This window comes from Dermochelys coriacea, chromosome 14 (genome assembly GCF_009764565.3).
Source record: "Dermochelys coriacea isolate rDerCor1 chromosome 14, rDerCor1.pri.v4, whole genome shotgun sequence".
Lineage (NCBI taxonomy): Eukaryota > Metazoa > Chordata > Testudines > Dermochelyidae > Dermochelys > Dermochelys coriacea.
Window position 1 is genome coordinate 23179084 of NC_050081.1, and position 23943 is coordinate 23203026.

The 23943-nt window shown below is 40.9% G+C and overlaps 1 protein-coding gene across 9 annotated transcripts in view; it reads left to right on the forward strand.

The window, feature by feature from the left end:
* Positions 1-23943, forward strand: part of STX8 (syntaxin 8) — a 172761-nt gene that overhangs the window by 90073 nt on the left and 58745 nt on the right. For 7 of the 9 annotated variants that reach the window (XR_005288849.2, XR_006275503.1, XM_038371860.2 and 4 more), the window contains exon 7: positions 21168-21269. Coding sequence is in view for 6 of the 9 variants with exons in the window: in XM_038371860.2 (XP_038227788.1) it covers positions 21168-21269 (102 nt within the window). In the remaining 3 variants the exon portion in view is untranslated. Of the gene's footprint in view, positions 1-1408; positions 1886-21167; positions 21270-21823; positions 21993-23943 lie in introns of those variants that run through there. The other 2 variants (XR_006275504.1, XM_043496334.1) reach the window with 2 other exon arrangements.

The following is a 23943-nucleotide window of genomic DNA, read 5'->3' on the forward strand; positions in this document are numbered from 1 at the left end:
TTGAGGCCTTTCCTGGTTGGTAAAGACCACTTTGACAAAGGAATGGGACATCTGTGCAAGAAGCCATGATGTAACAATTTTGACTTTTACTGACCTAATTCCATCCTCCCTTTTCGGGGAAGATGGTTGGGAAGGTTGAGTTACAACAGTTCTGGCAGTGTCAGGAATCAGAGTCCTTCAACACAGTCAGTCTGCTTTCCGACCTTGGTATGGTGATGAAATTGTGCTAGTTAAGTTAATTGATGAGCTCCTCTCGTTGATGGATGCAGATTAGGGATCAGATCCTCAACTGGCATAAGTCAGCATTGACTTCAGTGGCCTTCTGATCGTTTACACCAATTGAGGATTTAGATCCAGGAATGCAGGTTGATTCTTTTTGATCTAACAGCTGTCTTCAATACTGTGAGCAGTTCATACTGTTGGTGAATTGTTTGTGGTCTCTGACAGGGGTTGACAGAGCTTCCTTGAAGTAGCTTCACTTATTTTTATCTGTGATCCCATAGGATCATACTGGGTGATTGTCTACCCCAAGACACACTGTTGGGGAATACTGTAAAGTTCTGTCGTTCTTAGGCCAGGAGGTGTGGGCTATGTTGGCTCTAGTTCACTGACATTCAGCCCTAGATCTTCCTTCCATCCAGCCATTTTGTGTGTAGCTGAGGACATCATTCAATGCCCAGATGAGACTGGGCGTTTTGGATGAGGCCAGCTGTCTGAGGCTCAATGCAGAAAAGGCAGAAATGATGTTCGTAGGTTGGTGGAAGTAATCTGAACAATTAGCAGAGAATATATCAGTCCCTTTGAGGGTAGGTGCCTGTTCTCTGTTTTCAGGTTTTGTTGGACTCTTGTCGCTCCTGGATGCAGCAGTTGTCAAAATCATTTTGCCATCTGTGCTTGGCAAAAAGGAATACCAACTTTTTCTGTGGGATGAGGACCATGCTACCATTCTGTGTGCCTTATCACCTCAAGATTAGATTACTGCACTGCAGTCTTTGAGGCTACACCTTCAGATCAGTTGGAAGCTTAAGGGTGAAAGCTGGGTCCCGTTGAAGTTACTGGAAGCTTTACTCTTGACTTCGGTGGAGCCTGGATTTCATCTCTTCTCTTTCAGAGCTAAATCCTATTCCTTTTGTGAGAGACCCTCATGAGTTAGAGTATTTATGAATCAGGGGAGACAGAATTCGAACCCACAGTGATTAATTTATTACCCTGCAAGACCAGGGTTGGGCCTGGCCATTGTGGTCACTGCTCCTCGTGCCTTCTAATCTTGCATGCATCATTGAAGAGACTTTGCTGGTCTCTAGGTAGACAGCCGTGATGTCATATTAGCACATGAAATGATAAATGTACTGAAGTGCTGCTAACAGTGCTTCTGGAAACTCTTGAGATTTTTTTCTCCTCCCCCTAGATAATTCACCGTACTTTGCTGAAACTCTGATAACAGCTAAGAATGAAACATGAAAGCCCTGCTTTGGACTGGCCATTGGGCTTACACCAGATGAACAATAAAAATGCCTCCTTTTTTAATTTTTAAAAATTAAATGTTTTGCATGCTAAACATGAACTCTGGTTTGGAGAAGGTGGATGGCTGTCTCTGCCCTTATTGCTGTGAAATCACCCCTTTGATGGTAGTCCAACATTATCCCTGGGCAACTAGGACAACAGATGGTATCTGAAAATGGTACTGCTCCAGTGATAAAAAAGTGAAACTTAATGAAGAAGAGAGAAGCAATAAAGCCAACATCAGCACATATTCCATTTTCTCTCCTTAAATTTTACATTCTGTGTAATATACTTTTGGTATTCCTAGAACTGTAGAATATCATTGTTCATTTTTTCCAATCCTTTTAAAAATCTACTTCTAAACCAAGTGCTCTTAATTCTTAATTGTTTAAAAATTCTCATTTGTGGAAACCGTGGTGGCAATTAACAGTATTTCCATAACTTATAAAGTATGTTTTTAACATGCGATGAAGTGAAATGAAACATTGGATGAAGTGAGCTGTAGCTCACGAAAGCTTATGCTCCAATAAATTTGTTAGTTTCTAAGGTGCCACAAGTACTCCTTTTCTTTTTGCGAATACAGACTAACACGGCTGCTACTCTGAAACTTTTGGACATGTAAGCCCTGCTTTTTTGGTCATATCTTCTTTAATTTGGGTAGGAATAACTTTATGAATTATACATCCCATACGGATTGGGCATCTCAGAAATTGCGATACTTGAACTGTCTTCTGCTTGCATGTGTTTTAAGTCTTCTCAAAGGCTGTAAAGAAACTGGAAAAGCTATTGTTTTACTTGAAAGTTCTTGTATGTAAGAGGGGCAATACCGGTTATCTTAAAGCAAAACCTATTGACTGTAATTTTTCCTTGGGGACAAAATGGTATTAGCCCTGTAATCAATGGCGTAAATCTCTTTGCAATGGAACAAATGGTCTCTTCAGATCTAGGCAAGATTTGAGAAATTGGACTCCTTGCAAGGTGCTTGAGAAACTTCTACAGCAGCTCCCAAGTGGATAGGCCTTTGTCCTCAAGGAAGAAGCCTGCCTCTGAGGGTTATCCATCAACATGCTGCTAACATCACTCTCTGCTGCTATAAGTCAAAAAGAAAACTTCACAGCTGTGTTTTAATGAGCCGTCGGCTTTTTCTAGTGGTCCTTTCATTAGTGATGTATTGTTAGGCAGACCAACGGCATGCAACTTCAGTGTGGATTTGTTGCCCACTGAATCATTACATATGTCTTGGCTTTTGAGTAAATTCATTTCATATCTATTACAGGAATATAGTGATAGCGTGCAGACTTGGGAAGATAGTGAGGTAATGTCAAGAAACTTTTATAGCTATTGAGAGTTTCCTTCTGATATTGGCACATTTCAAATCATACTTCTGACTGTGTGTTAAAGGGGGAACAAAAATGTGAAGTTAGGGCTAGTTCAGTCTTTTTTCTTTATTTTTTATATCCATTGTTTAAAGTCCTACTTTATTGAATGAAATGAATGAAAACTCAGACATATATGCCTGTGCAAGCTCTGCCATAGAGTACATTACAAATACCATAGAGTGAAGGGCAACAAGCCAATGGAAAAGGAAGAGAAACTTTTCAGATAGGGACCCTCCCTTACCTGATTAACTGGTGTGAACACAATTATGTAAATGTTCATGGTTAGACTCCAGTGTTTATTACTGGATGAACACTGTACTCACAGAGTTAATGCTTTCTATTTAAACACAACTGTGTGGAAAAATTACTCAGTAGCATTGCACCTGAAGTCAGTGATTTGAAGATCTCACTACATGTTGGGAAACCTCTTGGTCTTTTTTTCTTTTTTCATAGTGAGAAGAGCTCTTTGGCTTTCACCCTGAGTACATAGAAAAGATATTTACGGAACATAGAAAAAATATTTACAAGACAATGGGCCAGATTCTCCTACTGACTTGTAACCCATGCCACCCAATTGCAATCAGTGTTGTTACATGGGATATATGCTAGTGGCAAAAATAGTTCAGTAAGTTTTGTAAACTGGAGTCAATTTGCCTTTTTGATTGCAGAGTCCATGGATCTGTTCTATACACACACACACACACACACACAGAGAGAGAGAGAGCGCCTTTAAATCAATAAAGAAAGGGAAGCAAAACTTTTGTTGGGAATGAGGGGGAGAAACAAGTGACCTGGCTTTATATTCAAATGCTTCCAATTATGGGGACTGTTATCTCATCCCAGATAGCTGCAAAAGGAAACTCAAAATACTACTTTGTGTAAATATAGTTATTGTCTGCCTTATATCACTGAGAGTTCTCAACACATCTGGATTGAAAGTAGTTCCAGTAACATTAAAGCATACTATTTTGGTTGGCACACTGAGATTATGGTACATGCCAATTAGTAATGGCTCTTGGAAACAGGCTGCTTTAAAACTCTCCCTGAACTATTCCCTTGAGAAATTATTCAATTAAGTACAACTAAAATTAATGCTCATGGTTTTTATTCGAATAAAACAAAATAAGCAGCTGGGAAGGGAAACTTTTGGTGTGTGTTCTAAAATAACAGTTGTAGTTAATAATTGTGTATCCTGGATTCAGTGTTACCGTTTGTTTTCTTGGGATCATTGTTTGGTTCTGAATAATCTGATGATCGTTTACAGCTGATGCCTTGGGACAGTTCTTTTCCATTGTCTAGGATGATTTGCAAATGTATTCATTAACTTCAGACATATAGTATTTGGTGGTGATATAAATAAAAGATCCATTTTGCTTGGATGTTTAGCAAAATTTGACTTGGCTATATATCCATCCCTTGTGAACTATTTTGGGTCGAAACGAGTGATAGGGTCTATTTGGCTGTGTTCGTTTAGTACCATGTGACAGGTGTGAGGGATATGGCAGTCCTGGAGACATTCCATCAATACACATAGCAGATGATAAAGTACTCAATAGTGGAGCAAATATTTTTCTCTGGTCTCCACAAGTAGGAACAACATATATGTTGTCCTAAAGTACCCCAAGCTTACACAGATCCATCACATCAGATCATGGTGGCATCAGGCAGTGGTACTCACCCTCTTCAGGGTGGCCTGTAGACCAAACATTTCAAAAGAACAAGGGTCCACAGTCAATACTTGGGGGTTAGATTGCTCTGCTTTGCTCCACTGCTCTTGTGCCTCTCGTGGGGTATGACAGGAGAAGTAACAACCCATAATTGCTCCAGTGGGAATTCCCTTTGTATAGAAGAGTCCCTGGAGGGTTCAGGAACAGTCACAGCTGGCTCCTTCCCTTCCCTGCCTGCAATCCTTGGTGCAGGGGGCATATTGAGAAGGGAGGAAAACATTGTACTCTATCTGGAGCTGATGTGTGGTCCTTAGGTATCTGGATGAAATTTAGAGTAATCCCCTGGGCTGGAGCAGAGAATTGGGGTTATCTAGTTGTGAGGGGAAGAGGAGCCATCTTTTACTAGGTGCTTCCCTAGGCAAAGCCAGTCAAGCTCCTGTTTGTAGTCACTAGAGCATGGACGGTCATGCCTAATGGTCAGAATGGAGGATCAGAAGCCAGGAATCAAAGCTAGAATCAGAGCCAGAGCTGGGATCAGGAATCCATCCAAATGTTGAGCTGGAATCAGTGTTGAGTCATGAGAGGGTCAGGATGGGAGTCAGTCACATACAGACATGCCTAGGGTCAAGCCAGAGTCAGGAACCAGGGAACAGTGCCAGGGTCAAGCTGGAGTCAGTCACATACAGTAGCAGTAGCAAAGATCAAACCAGAGCTGGAACAATGGCAAAGTCAAACTGGTTAGGAGTTAAGGTACAGTACAACAGCAGATCAGGAGTCCACTCAGCTGCTCAGACAACTTCCTGTGCCGCCTCCTGCCTCAGGGAGTATGTCTGGGTTAATTGGTGGGGCTGGATGTCTGCTTAAATCAGGATCTTCATGGGTGGAGACTCTGGTGGGCCGGAGTCCTGCTAGCCCCCTTCCCCTTGTAGTTCCAGAGAGCTGTTGGATGACTGGGGTGGCCTGGGCACCACTTGGAAATGCATGGGCCTGGGTTCAAGACTTGCAGTTCCTCACACTGTCCTGCTCTGCCTGGGGTTCCCACAGCCAAACAGGGAATAGGTAATGCAGCAGCCAGAGCTACCATCCTCCCTCCCCCATAATGCAGGGGGGAGCAGCTTAGCGATGACAACAGTGGAGGGACAGCAGGTTCTCAGAGCACACTCTGCTCACGCCAGAGATGCTGGGAAAGCAGTTGGGGTGGTGGCATGTAGCAGAAGAGCTGATTCAAACACTTAAGTTTATAAATCAGTGTCTGGAACATCTTTAGTGCATAAACAAACATACATTTTCTTTTGAACACCGCAACCTTCAAGGGCCATTGGTCAAACACCCCCTATATTAGGAGGGGCTTAAAGAACTGTGAGAAAAACAGGGCAAAATTTCCAAAAGGAGCATTTGATTGGTTCTTCTTCAAATGTTAGTAAATATTTTCCTTACCAAAAAAACTCCACCCCTGGAAAATTCAGTTCCCCCTAAAGTGTCCGGTGGAGATCAAATTGGATCAATAGAGTGTGAAACAGTCCTTTGAGTCCTGCTTCCAGTGCAAAACTTAACAGAGTCATAATGGAGTCCCTACTGATGCCTCCATAATAATAGTTGTATTAAGCAAGGCAAAGTTGAAGTCAATAGAAACACTAACGTACTTTGAATTTTAAGCTTTGGGGGTAAATTGAGAAAAAGCAACCATTTCTACTGAGGCATTGCCCGTGGCACATCACATCACACAAACGTGAGATCCTTGCAAAAACTGGGCACGTTAGCTGAGTTGGAGATAGATTGAGAAGCTTGGCTCTGAATTTCCTTCCCATATTTTTCACCTTTCACTCCATATTGATGATACAGCTGGCATATGATACTTCAGGTTTCTGATGTACTTGTGTTAGTTGCAATCTTCATTTCATATCGCTGCCATTGAACAATGCTTTCTTTCTTATTAACATGTAATTGTGAGGTTTGGATGTGTACAGAATGGCATTCAAAATGTAATTCATTTTCTTGGCATCTTGTTCTTCTCTTGAGGCCCCCTGGACCTAGAGAGGGGGAATATACAGATTGGTTGGCTGCCAACCTAGATTCTTGTGTTATTGTTTTTTGGAGTTTTTTTTTTGTGAAGCATAAAATATTATGTATTTTAATTCTCAATATATTTTTCATAAGGCTAACTCCAATGTCCATATAAAACTGCAAATTCTATGACTCGCGCATTGAGATATACTGTAGAGATACATTACGCGTGTTTTTAAATTGAAGAATAAATCATTTTGTAAAGATCTTTTTTGTGTGTGCACGCGCCTGTACTGTGTTTCATGTGGCAGTTTCTTCTTGGCTTTCTTTACTCAAAGGGCAGAAAGAGTGAGATTCAAGACATAGTTGCCAAAACCAAATGAGGCTTTTATGTGAGTTAAATAAATCAGAAAATAGTTTAGTGTAAAGCCTGCTATGAAAGTGGGAACTTGGGCTGCAGAGGGCCTGTGTTCTGTAGAAATTCACTCTTCCCTGGGACTCCATATGTGGTTAAGGAGAATGATAACAAACTCCAAGCCTTTGGGGCAAGGGCACACCTGAATATGACGTGGGCAGAAACTCTGAGTCATGTTGGGATGTAAAGAAACCCAAACCAAACAAATTCCTTTCCTGCTTCAGGGAGCAGGCTGGAGGGAGACATTGTTTCCTGTAAAAGAAAAATGCTGTTTTTCTTAAATAGTGAAGTTTTCTGCTCTCCGGCCCACTGTCTGGCTTGCACTTGTTTAATGGAGTTCTTACTGTACCTCTCCCTCTGTCTGCACTCCAAGCCCCTCTCTTTCCTGTTTAATTCATGAAAAAACCAGGGAGGAAGGGAAATAGTAATAATTACTTTATTTTATAGCACCCAGTAGTGTCCTAAGCACCTGATATGTGCCTCATAGCCTGCATTTATTTGGCTAACATATGTCATAGTTGCCCAGACTTTGCCCAACCGAGGACTGCAGTGGCAACTTTCCAGGAGCCAGAGGGTTCCACTGAAGTTGCATAAAATAAAGCAGATTGCAGCTGCTTTCATTAGCAATAGGCAGCTGCTGCCTACAATGACCCCCCACTTGCACCAAACTGAAGCATTGTGTGCTGGGATCTGTAATATCTGCGACTCTCACTTCTTGATTAAAGTGTATGGCATTTATGCTTATATGTTGCATTTTGACTACTGGCATAGGTTATTGCTGTTAGTCCTTTCAGGAATTAGTATGATGTTAATAGGTAAATTTCATGTCTGTAATGAGATTTGCATGATCTAGAACAACGGTTTTCAATCCATGGTCCATGGACCTCTGGGAGTCTGTAGCCCATGTCTAAGATTTCCAAAGTCCAGTTGAAATTTTTTCTGGGTCTGCACTTGAAAAAAAGGTTGAAAACCACTGATCTAGAGTTGTTCAGCACCCCAGGAGCTAAATTGAGAAAGTGAGCTAGGGTGAGAATTGGTGGGACTGATTTTATTATCAAACAGAAACCAAGAAAAGGAGTTGAGGGTTCTGGAGAGTGAATTGGAGCCGTCCGAAGAATGGCATTTCCGTCCTGCTGGAAATTCTGAGGTTTAGAAATTTCATTCAAAATCAGGAGACGAAGTCAATCTCAGAACTTTTCGCTCTATTAAATATATTGAGAGATTTAGATTCGACCTCATGAAACATTTAATTTCAACTTTAATGTTTTGACAATATATGTTGCATATAATATATAATAATAATTATTAATAATAATAATAAAGGGAAACACAAAGATAAAGTTGACATGAAATGATAAGAAAAAAAACCCGCAGAAAATGTGACAAAAGTGATACATTTCCATGAAACCTGCAGTATGACAACTGGACTGGGATTTGAGAGACTTGAATTCTATATCCAGCTCTGCCACTAGTTTGCAGGATGACCTTGGACAAGTCACTTCACCTCTCCATGCCTCAGTTTCCCCATATGTGAAATGGGGGGATAATACTGACCTCCTTTGTAAAGCACTTTCAGATCTTCTGATTGATAGTTATACAAGAGCTAGTTGATACTATTTGTCAAACAGTATTTTCCAAAGGACAACTATTCCGTCAGAAAATATTCAACCAGCTGTAGAGTGAATTGGCAATGCAGTCTACAGGGGAGAGGGAGAAGGGACCATGATGAGGGGTCTGAGAAATCATGGATATTGGAAATTGCAGAGGGGCCTGGTGGAGACGTGAATGATGGGGAGCAATTGGGGAATTTGTAGATGAGGGTGGTGGTCATGGTGTACGGACCTGTGTTTTCTTTCATGTTAAACAGTCACTGTGGGACAGGTGACCTTATGGAAATAGAGCGTCTAAAAATTGCAGGGGTTTTTTTGGTTTGTTTTTAAATATTATTACATGCAACGGACTCTCCCAATATCTTGTCTGGGTTCAGTTCAGGGTTTGCCTTTTTGTCTCCTCCAGATCCTGGATGCAAGTGACCAGATGTAGTACTGTGCATATCCATTTCCTTTGGAAATGACTTATGGCTGTGCTAACGTGTGGTATGTCCATCCCAGGGGAAGCGCTGAAATTATCCATGCCACAGCTGGAGAGAATGAGAACCACTCTCTTTTAGTGAAGGCTTGAATGTTTTTCTGAATTTAAGTAAACCAGAGAAAGTTTTTTTGTTTGTTTTTATGATTTCACTGTAGTTTTCTACAAAAGCAAAATCTTTAAGCAAAAAGGGATACAGAGTCTTTAATAGTTTATCTGAAAAGAATATTGTAACTTTTTTTTTAAATTCAGCTCAGCACCATTTTTATTCCCTGCCTTCTCCGGTGGTCTTTAGCATAGTTCTATAGATTCCTAGCTGTTGACAAACCTGATCTAGATTTCATTTTTACTCATTTTAAATTGTGTAAATACTCCCCCCACCACCCTTTTTCCAACTGCCAGGCTGTTATTCCACTGTACTAATTTCACAAAGTATTTTTCCATGGTGGTGGTCAATTTCATTTGAATAATTTTAGCCATAATTGCACATGCTTGAATGGAAACCAAAATTTAGAGAGTGAGTAGTCTGATTCTACTCTGTCGCACTGCAAATATTTAGTTCAAAGACAGAGTAAATACGCAGCAGTGATGATTTTAAAGATCTTATTTCTGCACCATTAATGTGAAGTTTCAGGATTCTGAAGCCTGGTGATAGATTTGTTGTAGTAGTAATAGTAATCCATCACTGACAATGACGATGGTATTGTTGCAATTCTCCTCTATGTCTGTGCATACAACTCTGAAGTCCAACCCCGATGCATGGCGTCAGCCATACTGAAGGCATGGGTAGTTCGTATCTGTGATGTTTGATGATGCAGATCTGTGGCACCTTTCACAGGCAGCCTGGAGACAATTTCACCGATTCTGCTCGAACCTGTTGCATGCTAATCTTGTCAGAGACCACCAGTGAGTCCTGTTTTGAACTGTTTGCTTGAGTTCTTTGAGTTTGATGCCAGCCCACTGGAGACTGCTCTTCAAGTTATCTTTGAAGCACTTATATGGATGACCCTGTGATGGGTTGGACCCCCATTCCGGGGTGCTACCTGATGTGCTGGGATCCCACTAAGTCCTCCTGTCCCACCAGCCTGGGTTCCCCTTATTCTGTGTCGCTCTGACAAGCTCTCAAGCCCTCTTCCAATGCGCGCACACAGGTAGGGACACACCCAGCTGTAGAATCACACAGTGTCTGCAATCAGCTTTCTGTGGGAGGAATCGGCTCAGGGAATTGCCCAGCATTCTGGTGCTCTCACCCTCTGGAGTGTAAACCCATAATTATATTGTTTTGTGCTATATAGAGATCTATACAGTGTAAGCTCATGAAATTTGCTCCCTCCCTCAATGTGGAGGAAGATATGCACAGCTTCCTCCTCCCCCCATTATAAATTGCACAAACTGGGTTTTGGAATAAACAAAAACCAAGTTTATTAACTAAAAAAAGTACACTTTAAGTGATTATAGGGCTAGCAGATGGATCAAAGCAGATCACGAGCAAATAAAACAAAACACGCAAACTAAGCTTAATGGGAATACTGGCTACAAATAATAATGTCTCACCCTAAATGTTGTTTCAAGCAGATTGCAGAGTTTCTTGAAGGTAAACTGCATCGCTTGCAGCGTAAATCTTCAGGGATTCCTTTTACAGGCTGACCTTTCTTTCCTGGGCTCAGCCACTGCCTCCCTCAGATCAGTTCCTTTATTTTTTCAGGTGTTTTCATCAGTCTTCCTTCTTGGACGGGGAGGCTGTGGAGAAGAGCCAAGATTAACTCACTCCCCAGCCTTAAATAGGATTTGCATATTGTGGGAATGCTTTGTTTCCTAATTTGACCCCCACCTCCTGCCTGTGGAAAAGTACCAGCATTTCAAGATGGTATCCTGTACCAGGTGACCTGATCACATGACCCTGCAGTGTCAAAGCAGCATCCCAGGAAACTTTTCAGGAAGGAGGGATATTAGTATCTTCAAAGTCCTATTGTCCTTCCTAATGGTCCATCCAGGCTGATGGCATACTGTCTGGTGGATGTTCCCCAAGTACATACATAGTTGTAATTGTTACATAGTCAATATTCCTAACTTCAGATACAGAAATGATACATACAAATTGGATAATCACATTCAGTAAAACATAACCTTTCCAACGATACCTTGCATGACCCATCTTGCATAAAACACATCTGTTTTGCCCTATTCGTAGCATAACAATATTTTATGAAGAATATGGGGCATAATGTCACAGACCCTTCTTCCTTTTGCCCTGCCTCAGCTCCTCCCATTTGTTTTGGGAGGCAGTGGTCTTCCATTCTGATGACATGTCTGGTCTATCTATATTGTGCTCTCAGTAACATTTCCTCAATACTGGTTGTGTTTCCTTTCTCAAGGACCTTAGGGAGGGCGTGCGAAATTGCTCAAGCTGTTTAATGTGCCATCTGTAAAGAGTCCATTTCTCAGAACCTTAAAGGAGAGAGGTTAGGACCACTGCACTGTAGATCTTCAGTTTGGTGGAGAGACTAATGTTATATTGGGTAAAGACTTTTATTTGAAGTCGGCCAAGAGCTCTACTGATTCTGAAGGCAATTTCCTTATCAAGGGAAGTCACTAGAGATCGTACAGCCCAAATACTTGAACTGGTCCACATTTTTCAGTTGTGTGCCTTTAATGGAGATGGCTGGGGCATTGGAATGAGGTGCTGGTTGGACTAAGACTTCTGTCTTGTCGAGACTGGTGGTAAGGACAAAGAGCTGGGATGCTTCAGAAAATCTATCAACGATGACCTGAAGGTTATGCCATGTCTATGGGCCATCAGGGGGCAGTCATCTGTAAAAACTGCTTTGAGAAGAACTCTCTCCAGTGTGGTCATGGATGATTTGTATGAACCTTCTTGGATAGCCAATTTATGTAAAATAACCCATAGACCCTCTGTTGACCTTATCAAAGGCTTTGGTCAAATAGATGAAAACTGCATACAGGTCCATGTTCTGCTCTAAACATTTTTCCTGGACTTGCCTTACCACAAAAATCCTGTCTGTAGTTCTGAAACCACATTGCGCTTCAGATAGATTCTCAGATATGTTCAGAATGAGTCTGTTCAGTAGAATGCAAACTAGTATTTTCCCTGTTGTACAGAGGAGAGAAATGCCTCTGTAGTTTTTGCTGCCTTTGTTTTTAAACAGTGATACAATAATAATAGCCTCTTTAAAGTCTTGTTGCATTTCATCTTCTTCCCAAATACTACTGAAGATGTAGTGAAACACCTCAATAGTCTTTGGGCCTGCTGCTTTGTACAATTCTGCTGGAATTCTATCCTTTCCGGATGCCTTGCCAGAGTTCAGTTGTTTGATGGCTTTCATGACATCTTCAATTGATGGAGGGAGGTCAAGATCTTCTTTGATGGGTTTCTTGGGTAATACTAAGTAGAAAGTATTTAACAGTTGCTACTAAGGCCAGTTTTTCCATTTTTGAGAAAAAGACTTTGAAAAGGAATATGTACCATTTATATGGTAGATAGGTGATTGATCCTTTACAAGTTGACTGCAGCCATCAATATTGCTTTGAATTTGCCATGACTGATGTAGCATGATAGAGCTAGCTTTTTAATCCTTCTGGTTCATCAAATGCAGTCAAGTTCTAATAATTAGGCCCAGATGAATGGTGCAGTGATGGACTAAAAATATGATACTTTTTTAAAAAAATTTTCAGTTTTAAAAAAAGTATGTATGTATGTATGTATGGTGCCTTATAGTTTCAGCAAGGTATCTTGGGCTAAACTGAAATAAAACCTAAACATATTTTCCTTGATATTTTTTTTTTAAAAAAAATGGTCCCATTATACACTGTCCTCCCTTAAATACCTCTGTCTCACTGGGCAATAGTAGATGGAGCTCATTTTGAGACTGTCAAGTCACTTTACTTTACTTTCCCATGAAGGCTGCTTTTTATCAGTACATGGGTGTCCTTCCCCATCCTCCAGGAGCTGGTCCTGTACTTTCTCCCTTCTCTGCTGGTTCGGGAATGAGTGACCAATAGTAGAGCCTGGCTTTCTTGCAGTGTCACAAAATGCACTATGCATAGGGATGAAACATTGACCTTGCTTTTAAAATAAAATAATGTCAGGCAATTCAGAATACAGCAATCTGCCTACTTATCCACACAGACCACCAAGAACTCATCCTCTTCCCACTCTTGTCTACCCTCCTCACTGTCTTTTCTTTGGTATTAAGAGTTGTTCAGGGTTTTGGCCCTTATTTACAAACACCTACATGGGATTAATTCATGTTACTTGACGGTAACCTGAATTAATCCCAACCTGTTGTAATCTCCATAATCATGAGATCCCTGACAGCTAGAGTAATGGAATTGACAACCTGAAGAGCAGAAGTCATATAAACACAGAAGGAACTTTAGTGGCAATTGTCCCATACTGAGACCATCTTGTGTTCACCTTGGTAAATTGATAAAGCGCTCAGAAAGCATTGTGACACTGTGATATGAGAACCAAGATCTCTGAATAAAACCTGCCATTACAATTTACAGCCCAGATTTTCAGAGTTTGTCTTTAGAAACGTTTTCAAAATTTCCAAAAATCTGAGTCTTTAGGAGTCCACATTTCTCTGCTGTCACCTTCCAAAAAAGGGATCAGAGGCTGGTTGGGCATAGGTGTTCGTATGCTATGGAGTTTCACAGTTAGCTATCTCCACAATTCTTCCTCCAGAAACGTAGCAACTGCGTAGTTACCTGGGTCATCCAGCTCATCATCTGGGGTTTGAAAATGGCTGCAATTCTTGGTTTGGTAGTTGATCATTTTGAATATATCAAAGGAATGTGTATGCATTTTTAAGGGAGGGGTCCAGTTTTATTAAAGGCCGGTCAACCTGCTTGGAACGCCAGATCACATCATCAGTTTTTAAGCAGAAGTTCACATTGATATAAATGGTACAATGCAACCTAATTTCTAACTGATTTAATGCATATTTTGTGTTGTAATAAGCCCCCAAACTTCTCCCACTTCAGCTGGATTACTGAAAGACTTTAAGTGTTTGCAGCACATTTTATCTTCTGTTCTGTGATCCTCCTTTCCTGAAAGAAAAATCTCAACTAATTTGGGTGAGTTGGCAGTTAGTGGGGCATCTTTAAGTGTTGTTTTCAGTACAGTGTTACAGCAATGTCCTTCATGAGGTCAATGGCAACCTTTCAGTGTTCAGCTTGCTTTCCCATTCTGCTGTGTAGGAAAATAGGAAGCTTTCATTCCTTTGGTTGTCTATCAATCTCTGCCTATTTATCTGTGTTCCTGCATTGTAAAAGGGTGGTGGTGGTGAGAAAGTTGCATTCAAAATATAAATGTTATGCTGGGCAGAAGGGTGCCATGGATTCTTCTCCCTCGGCACAGTTGGTGGGTAATCTGATTCCTGCCAGTAGATGGTGTGTGGATTGTCAGTGCTCATCTTGGTTTCTCTGAAATGCAGCAGTCTCTTTCCTACAGCCGGCTCCTGCTGCCTAGAAATGTATAGATATTATACCAGTAAAATAGAGAGTTGAAAAATCTACCTTCTAAAGTAAATAGACATTGTAGTCAAATCATACTTTAGTCTGTTGAGCAATTTCTCTTAATATACATGATGATCAAGCGCTCTTAGGAGCCTGAACTGAACTGAACTGGGACAGTGGAGGTGGAGGAGGTGCATTGCCCAAGCAGTGATGCTTACAGGTTTTATTCCTTTAAAAGGCTGTGGGGTTCTGGGGAAGGGGCACTGCTTGCTACACCTGCTTCAAGAGGTATAACCCAAGCACAGTCATCAGAGTATGTGTAGGGACACAGACTTCCTTCCTGTTCCCAGAATTGCCTTCTGCTGGGGTGGCTAGGTCTGCCGAGCGTGTTGGTTTCTCCTGCTGCCCTTTGCATCACAGCTTTTTGGGCCAGATTATGCTTGGCCTCCTGAGCAAGTGATTTGGGAGGGGGTTCTTTCTGCTGTCTTTGCCCCCTTCTGTCGCAGCACACCTGTACAAGGGAGGTCCCACTTAGTCCTTAGCACTTATGGGTATTAAGTTTTGCCAGGAACTTCATGGCGCTCATTATCTTTGTTAAAAATGTATATTGTACTAGAAGATTAGGACACTTGTGTGGTGTTGTACTGGAATTGCAATGAAATTGGCTCAGCTGAGCTGATTCCATTTACAATTAAAGCAAATGGTGACAGAAAATCTTTGGGAGTTCAAAACATTTCACCCAAACTAGATGCAGTCCCGCTCTTTGGAACAAAAATGTGTGTCTCTTTCTCTCATTTATTTTTATGGGGACATGAGTCACTGCTAATATCCTGATTCAGGTAGTGTGGGACAAGAAAGATTTAGAAAGGATCCAAACATAATACCTTGAGCTTTCAGACAAGAACCACTCCTGGTTGCACTTGTTTCTCCTCGTTTATCTGCAGCCTGTTCGCCAGGATGTTTTTCAAGGAGGATCTGCTCGGTGTTGGCAAAGGAAAGTATCTTGTTTCCCAAGCGTGCTTATCGTTTTGTCCTTGACAACGATGGGAAACTGAATTGTGAAGGGAACTTTCAGCACGCTTTTTTTTTTTTTAAATTTAGAGGCAAACATGAGAAAACTCTCTCCTCTACAATGCATGCAGCATTATGCTGGCTTCCTGTGTGCCCCATCACACAAAACAGATGCAGCTTTCCAAAAGTTCTGTCATTGCAGCCTTTAGGCTTGAGGAGGGGGAAGAAGGAAAGGGAATTAACATCCTGAGCTAAACCCGTGATTCAAACCTCGTGTCTGAATAAGCGATGGTTGGGAAAACGGTTTAAGATGAACAGACAACAAGATCTTCACCCGTGTAAAAATCACTCCTAGATAAGGCTATGTTTTAGTTATGGGTATTTTTAGTAAAAGTCATGGACAGATCACAACCAGTAAATAAAAATTCAGTCCATGACTTGTACTATAGACCCCCTGAGTAAAACTTGGGCCGGGTCGCTGTGGGTGCTGGGGTGGTTTGGGCCAGGGTCGCTACAGGTGCTCGGGGGGGCCAGGGTCTCCTGGGACTTCTGCTGGTGCTGGGGGGGGCACAATGGTGTGCAGCCCGGGATCCCCACTAGTGTTGCGGGGGAGGCGGTGTGCTGCCCTGGACCCCGCTGATGCTGGGGGATGGGGAGCTGGAGGGGCTGGCAGGCTCCCTACCTGGCTCGACGTGTCCCTACAGCTCCTAGGGGGAGGGAAGGCCAGGGGGCTCCCTGTGCTGCCCCCACCACAAGCTCCGGCTCCGCAGCTCCCATTGGCCAGGAACCGCAGCCAATGGGCTCTCCAGGGGTGGCGCCTGAGAGCGCACACAGCATGCAGACCCCCTGCCTCCTCTGCCTAGAAGCTGCAGGGACATTCTGGCCACTTCCGGGGAGCCCCCCAAGGCAAGCACCATCCTGCATCTCAATCCCCTGCTCCAGCTCTGAGACCCCTCCCACACCCATACTGCTTCAACAGCAGCTGGTGCTGCTGGCCCAGAGGCTGCCTGATCTACTCGGGCAGCCCCAGAGCCAGCCGCACCTGCTGCTGCAAAAGTCATGGAAAGTCACGGAATCTGTGAATTCTGTGACCTCCATGACAGACACGCAGCCTTACTCATACCAAATGTAAATATGGTAGAACCTCAGAGTGACGAACTGGCCAGTCAACGACACATCTCATTTGGAACTGAAAGTACACAATCAGGCAGCAGCAGAGACCAAAAAAACCCAAATGAAGCGGTACTGTGTTAAATGTAAACACTTTAAAAAAAAAAAAGGGGGGGGGAGTTTTTAAGAGAGGATTTGACAAGGTAAGACATTAAGATGGTTAGAAGCAGCATTTTTCTTCTGCATAGTAAAGTTTCAAAGCTGTATTAAGTCACTGTTCAGTTGTAAACTTTTGAAAGAACAACCATAATGTTTTATTCAGAGTTACAAACATTTCAGAGTTGCGAACAACCTTCATTCCTGAGGTGTTTGTAACTCTGAAGTTCTACTGTTGTTGTTTCATTCTGTCCTAGGTAAATATACAATATTCCTGTTGGTTTGTATAAAAATGCTACTTTGGCATTGGAGTAATGGGCAGTCTAGATGAGGAGAATAAACAGAGAATGGGGGGAAATGTGAAGAAAGGCAGAAGTAGCTAATGCCTGGCCATAGAGCTCCGTTAATATAAACATTAACTAGTTAAATAGAGGGAAAGGAATACAAATGTAATATTTTAAGATTCAAAAGTAGTGCAGGATCCTTTTCAATTCCAGTTCCTTGTCACCTAGAGATGACTTGGACCTGATGCTATACATTTTTGCCCTAAAAATGACTATGTTGGAAGCTTTCTAAGTTTAAAAAAAAAAAAAAAGGCAGTAACATCCTTAACTCCTATTGACTTCATGTGAGAGCTAAGCACCTCCCTGCCACTTGTGCTTATGGAAATCTCCCCCTGTAACTTCATAGCTACTTGGTCAGCTATGTACGAAGGAGAAAATCATAAAATGAACTAAAATCTTGATTTTTTTTTTCCATGTAATCCACTGACATGGGCAGGCACAGATTTAATTTCTTTGTTTCCATCCACAATTGCTACTTGGAATGGAGGAAAAAAAATAGATATAGTGGAAATATGCATAAGGAAAGTTTATTATCTTGCAGCAAATGCTAGAGAATAATTTGTTGCCCAAGTTTTATTTTTTTCATACATCAGTGGAAAGCTTATGTCTGGTTCTAGATGTATAAAATAGTGTTTTCTAGAAGTCATAAGAACAAGTAATGACATTAACAGTGTCAGCTGTGCTTAATTCTGCATTCCTTACACACCCAAAAAGTCTTGTTCACATTCATTAGAAGTTTTGGGTTATTTGTGTGTAACCACTTGTGTACAGAGCAGAGAGGAACTTGGGAAATCTCTGGTTTAAAATAGCTTGCCATAATACAGTCAAAGCGATAAAGGTCTCACACTGCGTTTGGTAATTGCGCTGTCTAACCCTCAGTCAGTGTGTAAACAGGATATTGTATGCATTAAAAAATTAGCAGGATATTAACATATTTCAGTATCACAGATGTAACATAATTCAATTGTGCTCTTCTTTCTTTTGTCCTTTTTTTTTTTTTGGCTAAGTCAATTAAGTCTTGAAGTTTCATTAGCTCTGTAACTGAGAAATACAATACTAGAATCCTTTTGTGCACAAATGACTTCATAAGTCACTACCTGCCAGTTGGCACTCGAGTGAGCCCGGAACTTATATGAAAAGATACTGAAATGAATTTATTAAGACCTTGATCAATAGCAGGGAAAGTGTGAGAAGTGTAATCAGAGGAACAAGTGCTGAAACCTTATGCAGTTTCTGGCTGCTGTCCCTCTGCTAATTTGTGCTACTTGATTTCATTCATTTGTCATATGAAACTCATTCCTAACTGCATAGTGGAAATCAGTTGAAATGTAGAGGATTCACACATCCAGAAATAAGTAATGTGTGTACATTTCTAAACAAAATCTAGAAGTGCGGACCATTAAAAAAGTGATCTGAATTCAATTTTTAGTTGGCAGGATGAATTCTGAGGAAATTTAAAATGGCAAAGTGATCTTCTTTAAGGTCTGTGAGGATAGCTTTATACCATATGCCTAGATCTTCAAAATTGGGCGTGGGTAAGTTTTGGCACCCTCTTTTGGAAATCTCACCCCAGGCTTTTTACCTAGTTCGTTTTTTAGGACACGGATACATCCAATGAGTGCATGGGACTGGGCAAGGCTTGGCCTGGAATTTCGTTGTCCCTCTGTTGAAAAGTATGTGCAGGAGATCCCTCTTCCAGTAATTGGTGTGTTGTTTTTGTTTTGTTTCTTGCACCACCAAACAGCTTGGCTATAAGTGGAATTGCCATTTGTACATTGCAGTGTATTGAAACAATGTGAAACTTTAATTTTGTCCTGCTGCAGTCACTGCAATGGAACTAGTGCTTGCAGAAACATTTACAGAAATTGCAATTGTGAACCTCTTACATAAGAATATATAGGAGCAGCGAAGCTGGGTCAGACCAGTGGTCCATGTAGTCTAATATCCTGTCTTCTGATTGGGCAGAGCCAGATGCTTCATAGGAAATTAAATAGAACAGGGCAATTTATCGAATGATCCATCCCCTGTTGTCCAGTCCCAGCTTCTGGCAATCAGAGGTTTAGGGACACCCAGAGCATGAAGTTACATTCCTGACAATTTTGGCTAATAGCCATTGATGAACCTATCCTCCATGAAATTATCTAATTCTTTTTTGAACCATTAATACTTTTGGCCTTCACAACAACCCCTGGCAACGAGTTTCACAGGTTGACTGTGCATTGTGTGAAGAAGTTGAGGGCATACTTTGGGTTTATATAGTGGCATTCTGATATTTTCTGTCTTATTAACTATTCTTTTCCTAATGGTTCCTAACATTCTCTTTGCTTTTCAACTGCTGCTGTACATTAAGCAAATGTTTTCTGAGAACTCCATGATGACTCTGAGATTTCTTTGAGTGGTAACAGCAAATTTAGACCCCATCATTTTGTGTATACAGTTGGGATTATGTTTTCCAATGTGCATTACTTTGCACGTGTCAACATTGAATTTCATCTGCCATTTTGTTGCCCAGTCACTCAGTTTTCTGAAATCCCTTTACAACTCTTCACAAAGAGCTTTGGATTTAACTATCTTGACTAATTTAATATTGTCTGCAAACATTGCTACCTCACTGTTTATCCCCTGTCCTAGATCATTTATGAATATGTTGAACAGCACAGGTCCCAATACAGACCCCTGGGGGACCCCATTATTTACCTCTCTCCACTGTGAAAACAGACCATTTATTATTCCTACCCTTTGTTTCCTCTCTTTTAACCAGTTACTGGTCCATGAGAGGACCTTCCCTCTTATCCCATGACTGCTTACTTTGCTTAAGAGCCTTTGGTGTGGGACTTTGTTAAAGCTTTCTGAAAGTTCAAGTACACTGTATTAAGTGGCTCACCCTTGTCAACATGCTGTTTGGACACCCTCAAAGAATTTTCAGAGTAGCAGCCGTGTTAGTCTGTATTCGCAAAAAGAAAAGGAGTACTTGTGGCACCTTAGAGACTAACAAATTTATTAGAGCATAAGCTTTCGTGAGCTACAGCTCACTTCATCGGATGCATCCGATGAAGTGAGCTGTAGCTCACGAAAGCTTATGCTCTAATAAATTTGTTAGTCTCTAAGGTGCCACAAGTACTCCTCAAAGAATTCTAATAGATTGATCAGGCATGATTTACATCGCAAAAACTGTGTTGACTCTTCCCCAACATATCATAGTCATCTATATTTATGATGATTCTGTTATTTGTAGTTTCAACCAATTTGCCTGGTACTGAAATTAGGCTTACTAGCCTGTACTGCCAGAACACCTCTGGAGCCTTTTAAAAAAATTGGGGTCACATTAGTTATCCTCCAGTCATCTGGTACAGAGGCTGCTTTAAGCAACAGATTACATACCACAGTTAGTAGTTCTTCAGTCTCATATCTGAGTTCCTTCAGAATTCTTGGGTGAATCCCATTTGGTATTGGTGACTTATCACTGTTTGTTTAATCAACTAGTTCCAATACCTCCTCCATGGACACCTCAGTCAGGGATAGTTCCTCAAATTCATCACCCAAAGAAGAATGGCTCCGTTGTGGGAATCTCCCTCACATCCTCTGCATTTGGCCTTTCTGCAACAGCCGTGTCTTCCTTGAGTGCTTCTTTAGCACCCTGATTGTCCAGTGGCCTCACTGAGTGTTTGGCAGGCTTCCTGCTTCTGGTATATTTGAAAATATTTTTGCTGTTTAGTTTGTATGTTTTGCTAGTTGCTCTTCAAATTCTATTTTGGCCTACCTAATTATATTTGTACGCTTGTCTTGCCAGGGTTTATGTTCCTTTCTACTTTCCTCAGTAGAATTTGACTCCCAATTTCTAAATGATGCCTTTTTATGCAAACCACCACCTTTAGTCTGCTGTTTAATGATGGGGCCATGTTTCTGGTCCTCTTGCTGTTTTTTTGATTTGGGGGTATACATTTAGTTTGTTTGGAAGTGATGCAAGAGAACATCAGATATTAATTGTTGTTTTGCTGCTTGTTTTCCCCAGAGATCATCGATGACCTCACCAATTTGGTAGCAAATACAGATGACAAACTGCGCAGTCAAACCCGGCATGTGAAGATGGTGGACAAAAAGTCAACTTCCTGTGGTAGGAAATGGCTTGTGTTACTTCTACACTCATATTAAATTCACAGGAACAAATTTATCCCTGCTGCCAAGAAAGTTGTATGTGCTATGGTTTCCCTTTCAAGAAAATTCTTGATATTGTTAATTGATGAGATTTAAAATGTGGCTGACAAAGGTAACAGTGTTGATATAATATAATTATGCTCCCTTAAAATATTTGACTAATTACCACATAATTTTCTGGTTATAAAATAGCACTATACAAAATCAATGCAGTACACTTTAAATTGATTGAAAATTGGATAACTGATCTCGAAAAGTAACTGTAAATGGCAAATAATCATTCAGTGCTGGGAGGGGATATTTCTAGTGGGGTCCCACAGGGATTATATGTTGATCTGGTGCTATTCAGTATCTTTATCATAAAATCATTGCTGGAGAAGTTTTTAGTTTATACCAAATTGGGGGAGTGGTAACTAATGACCGGTCAGCTCTACACAGCTATCTGGATCGCATCGTAAACGGGGAGCCTCACTTGAACGTGTAATACCACTAAACACAAGGTTGTACGTCTAGGAACCAAGAATCTACATCTTATTAGTAGGATGGGAGACTGTATTTTGGAAAGCTGTAACTGAGAAAAGGACATGGAGGTCGTGGCAGAAAATGAACTGAACATGAGCTTTCAGTGTCATGCGGTGGCTGAGAACAAATGTGATCCTTGAATGAATGTCAAATAGAAGTGGTAATATGGCATTGTTGAGACCATTACTGGATTACTGTGTTCGTTTCTGATGTCCACAACTTCCAAAAGGGTGTCCAAAGGGTCCAAGGGTGTCCAAAAGGACAACCTAGAGTGGGTTCAGAAAAGAAATACGAGAATGATTTTGAGCTCTAGAAAACCTACCTTGTAGTGACAGGTTTCAGAGAGGTAGCCGTGTTAGTCTGCATCAGCAAAAAAAACGAGGAGTACTTGTGACACCTTAGAGACTAACATATTTATTTGGGAATAAGCTTTCATGGGCTAAAACCCATTTCATCAGCTGCACGGAGTGGAAAATACAGTAGGAAGATATATATACACAGAGAACATGGAAAAATTGGGTGTTGCCATACCAACTGTAATGAGACCAGTTAATTAAGGTGGGCTATTATCAGCAGGAGAAAAAAAAAAACCTACGTTGTGATAATCAGGATGGCCTATTTCAAACAGTTGACAAGAAGGTGTGAGTAGGGGGGGGAAAGAAATTAGCATGAGGAAATAGTTTTTACTTTGCGATGAAGTGGGTTTTAACTCATGAAAGCTTATGCCCAAATAAATAAATTTGTTAGCCTTTAAGGTGCCACAAGTACTCCTCGTTTTTTTCCTACCTTATAATGAGACATTAAAAGAGTTCAATTTATGTGACTTAACAGTGAGAAGAGGGCTAGGAGGACACTTGATTAGTCAATAAGTGCCTATATGAAGAAAAGATGTTGTTTGTTGTTGATAGAGGGTTCTTTAATCTAGCAGGCAAAAATCCACTGGCTGTACAAATTTAGATCAGATTAAGGCATAATTTTTAATAGAGGTAAATTACCATTGGAACAATTTACCTACGGATGTGATGAGTTTTGTTGGATGTTTTTTTCTATGAGATGATATGCTCTAGCTCAGTCAGAAGTTATTGGTTTGATACAGAAATCACTTGATGCATTTGTATGGCCTGTGTTATGAAAATGGTTAAACTAGGATCATAATGATCTCTTCTGGCTTTCAGTGTATGAATCTGTGAATTAAATTGAACTGCTTGTTTTTAATCTGTTTAAGTGGAGCTCAGATGCCAACTACAGATTAGTTTGGCGGGTGAGTACTTGTCCACCTAACCCAACAATTATCAGCTGTGGAGAGAATCATAGATATGACTGACATTTTTATTTTGTAATTTTTTGTATGTTCGAAACTCAAAATCTAGGCAGGCTAAACAAAATTAAACTTAAAGTAGTATCTGATAGATTTGCTCCTGAATCCTGCCAATTTCTGTGGTTTTACATTTATTTTCTATACCAGTGGTTTTCAACCCGGGGTCTGCAGATTATGTGTAAGATTTCCAAATGGATTCACACTTCCATTCGAAATTTGTTAGTGATCCACAAATGAAAAAAGCTTGAAAATCAATGTTCTGTATAACCGTGGGAAACTGCCAAGCTAAATGACAATTCAGGGGAAGTAGTGAAAATGACTGCTTATGGAATGCTATCAAACAATATCTAGTGTGTCTAATAATTTCTCAGCTCTTAGATATATTTCCCCCTTTCTGAAAGTTTCTTAATATAAATATAGTATCCAGACAATGTTGCAAGATAATTAATCCTTCTCCAACAATTTAAAGTAGCAACTGTGATACAGGTTTTGAGAGTATGAAGCTGTAAAACTGGGAAATTAGGAGGATCCACTGACTACCCTCTTACCCTGTCCACATTGGAAAAAAAATTCTTTGGGTAAGGAGGTCTGCCTGCTGTAATACTGCCCTTTTGAATCTACCCCAGTGGGTCTTCCTGTGTTTGCATAACAATTTGTGTATACATAAACAATAGACTGGCCTCAAAAAGCTAGTTACTCTTTGACTGTTTGATCATTAGGTTATCTTGTAATTACTGTGCTAGGCAGTGTACATACAGTAGAACCTCAGAATTAAACACCTCAGGAATAGAGG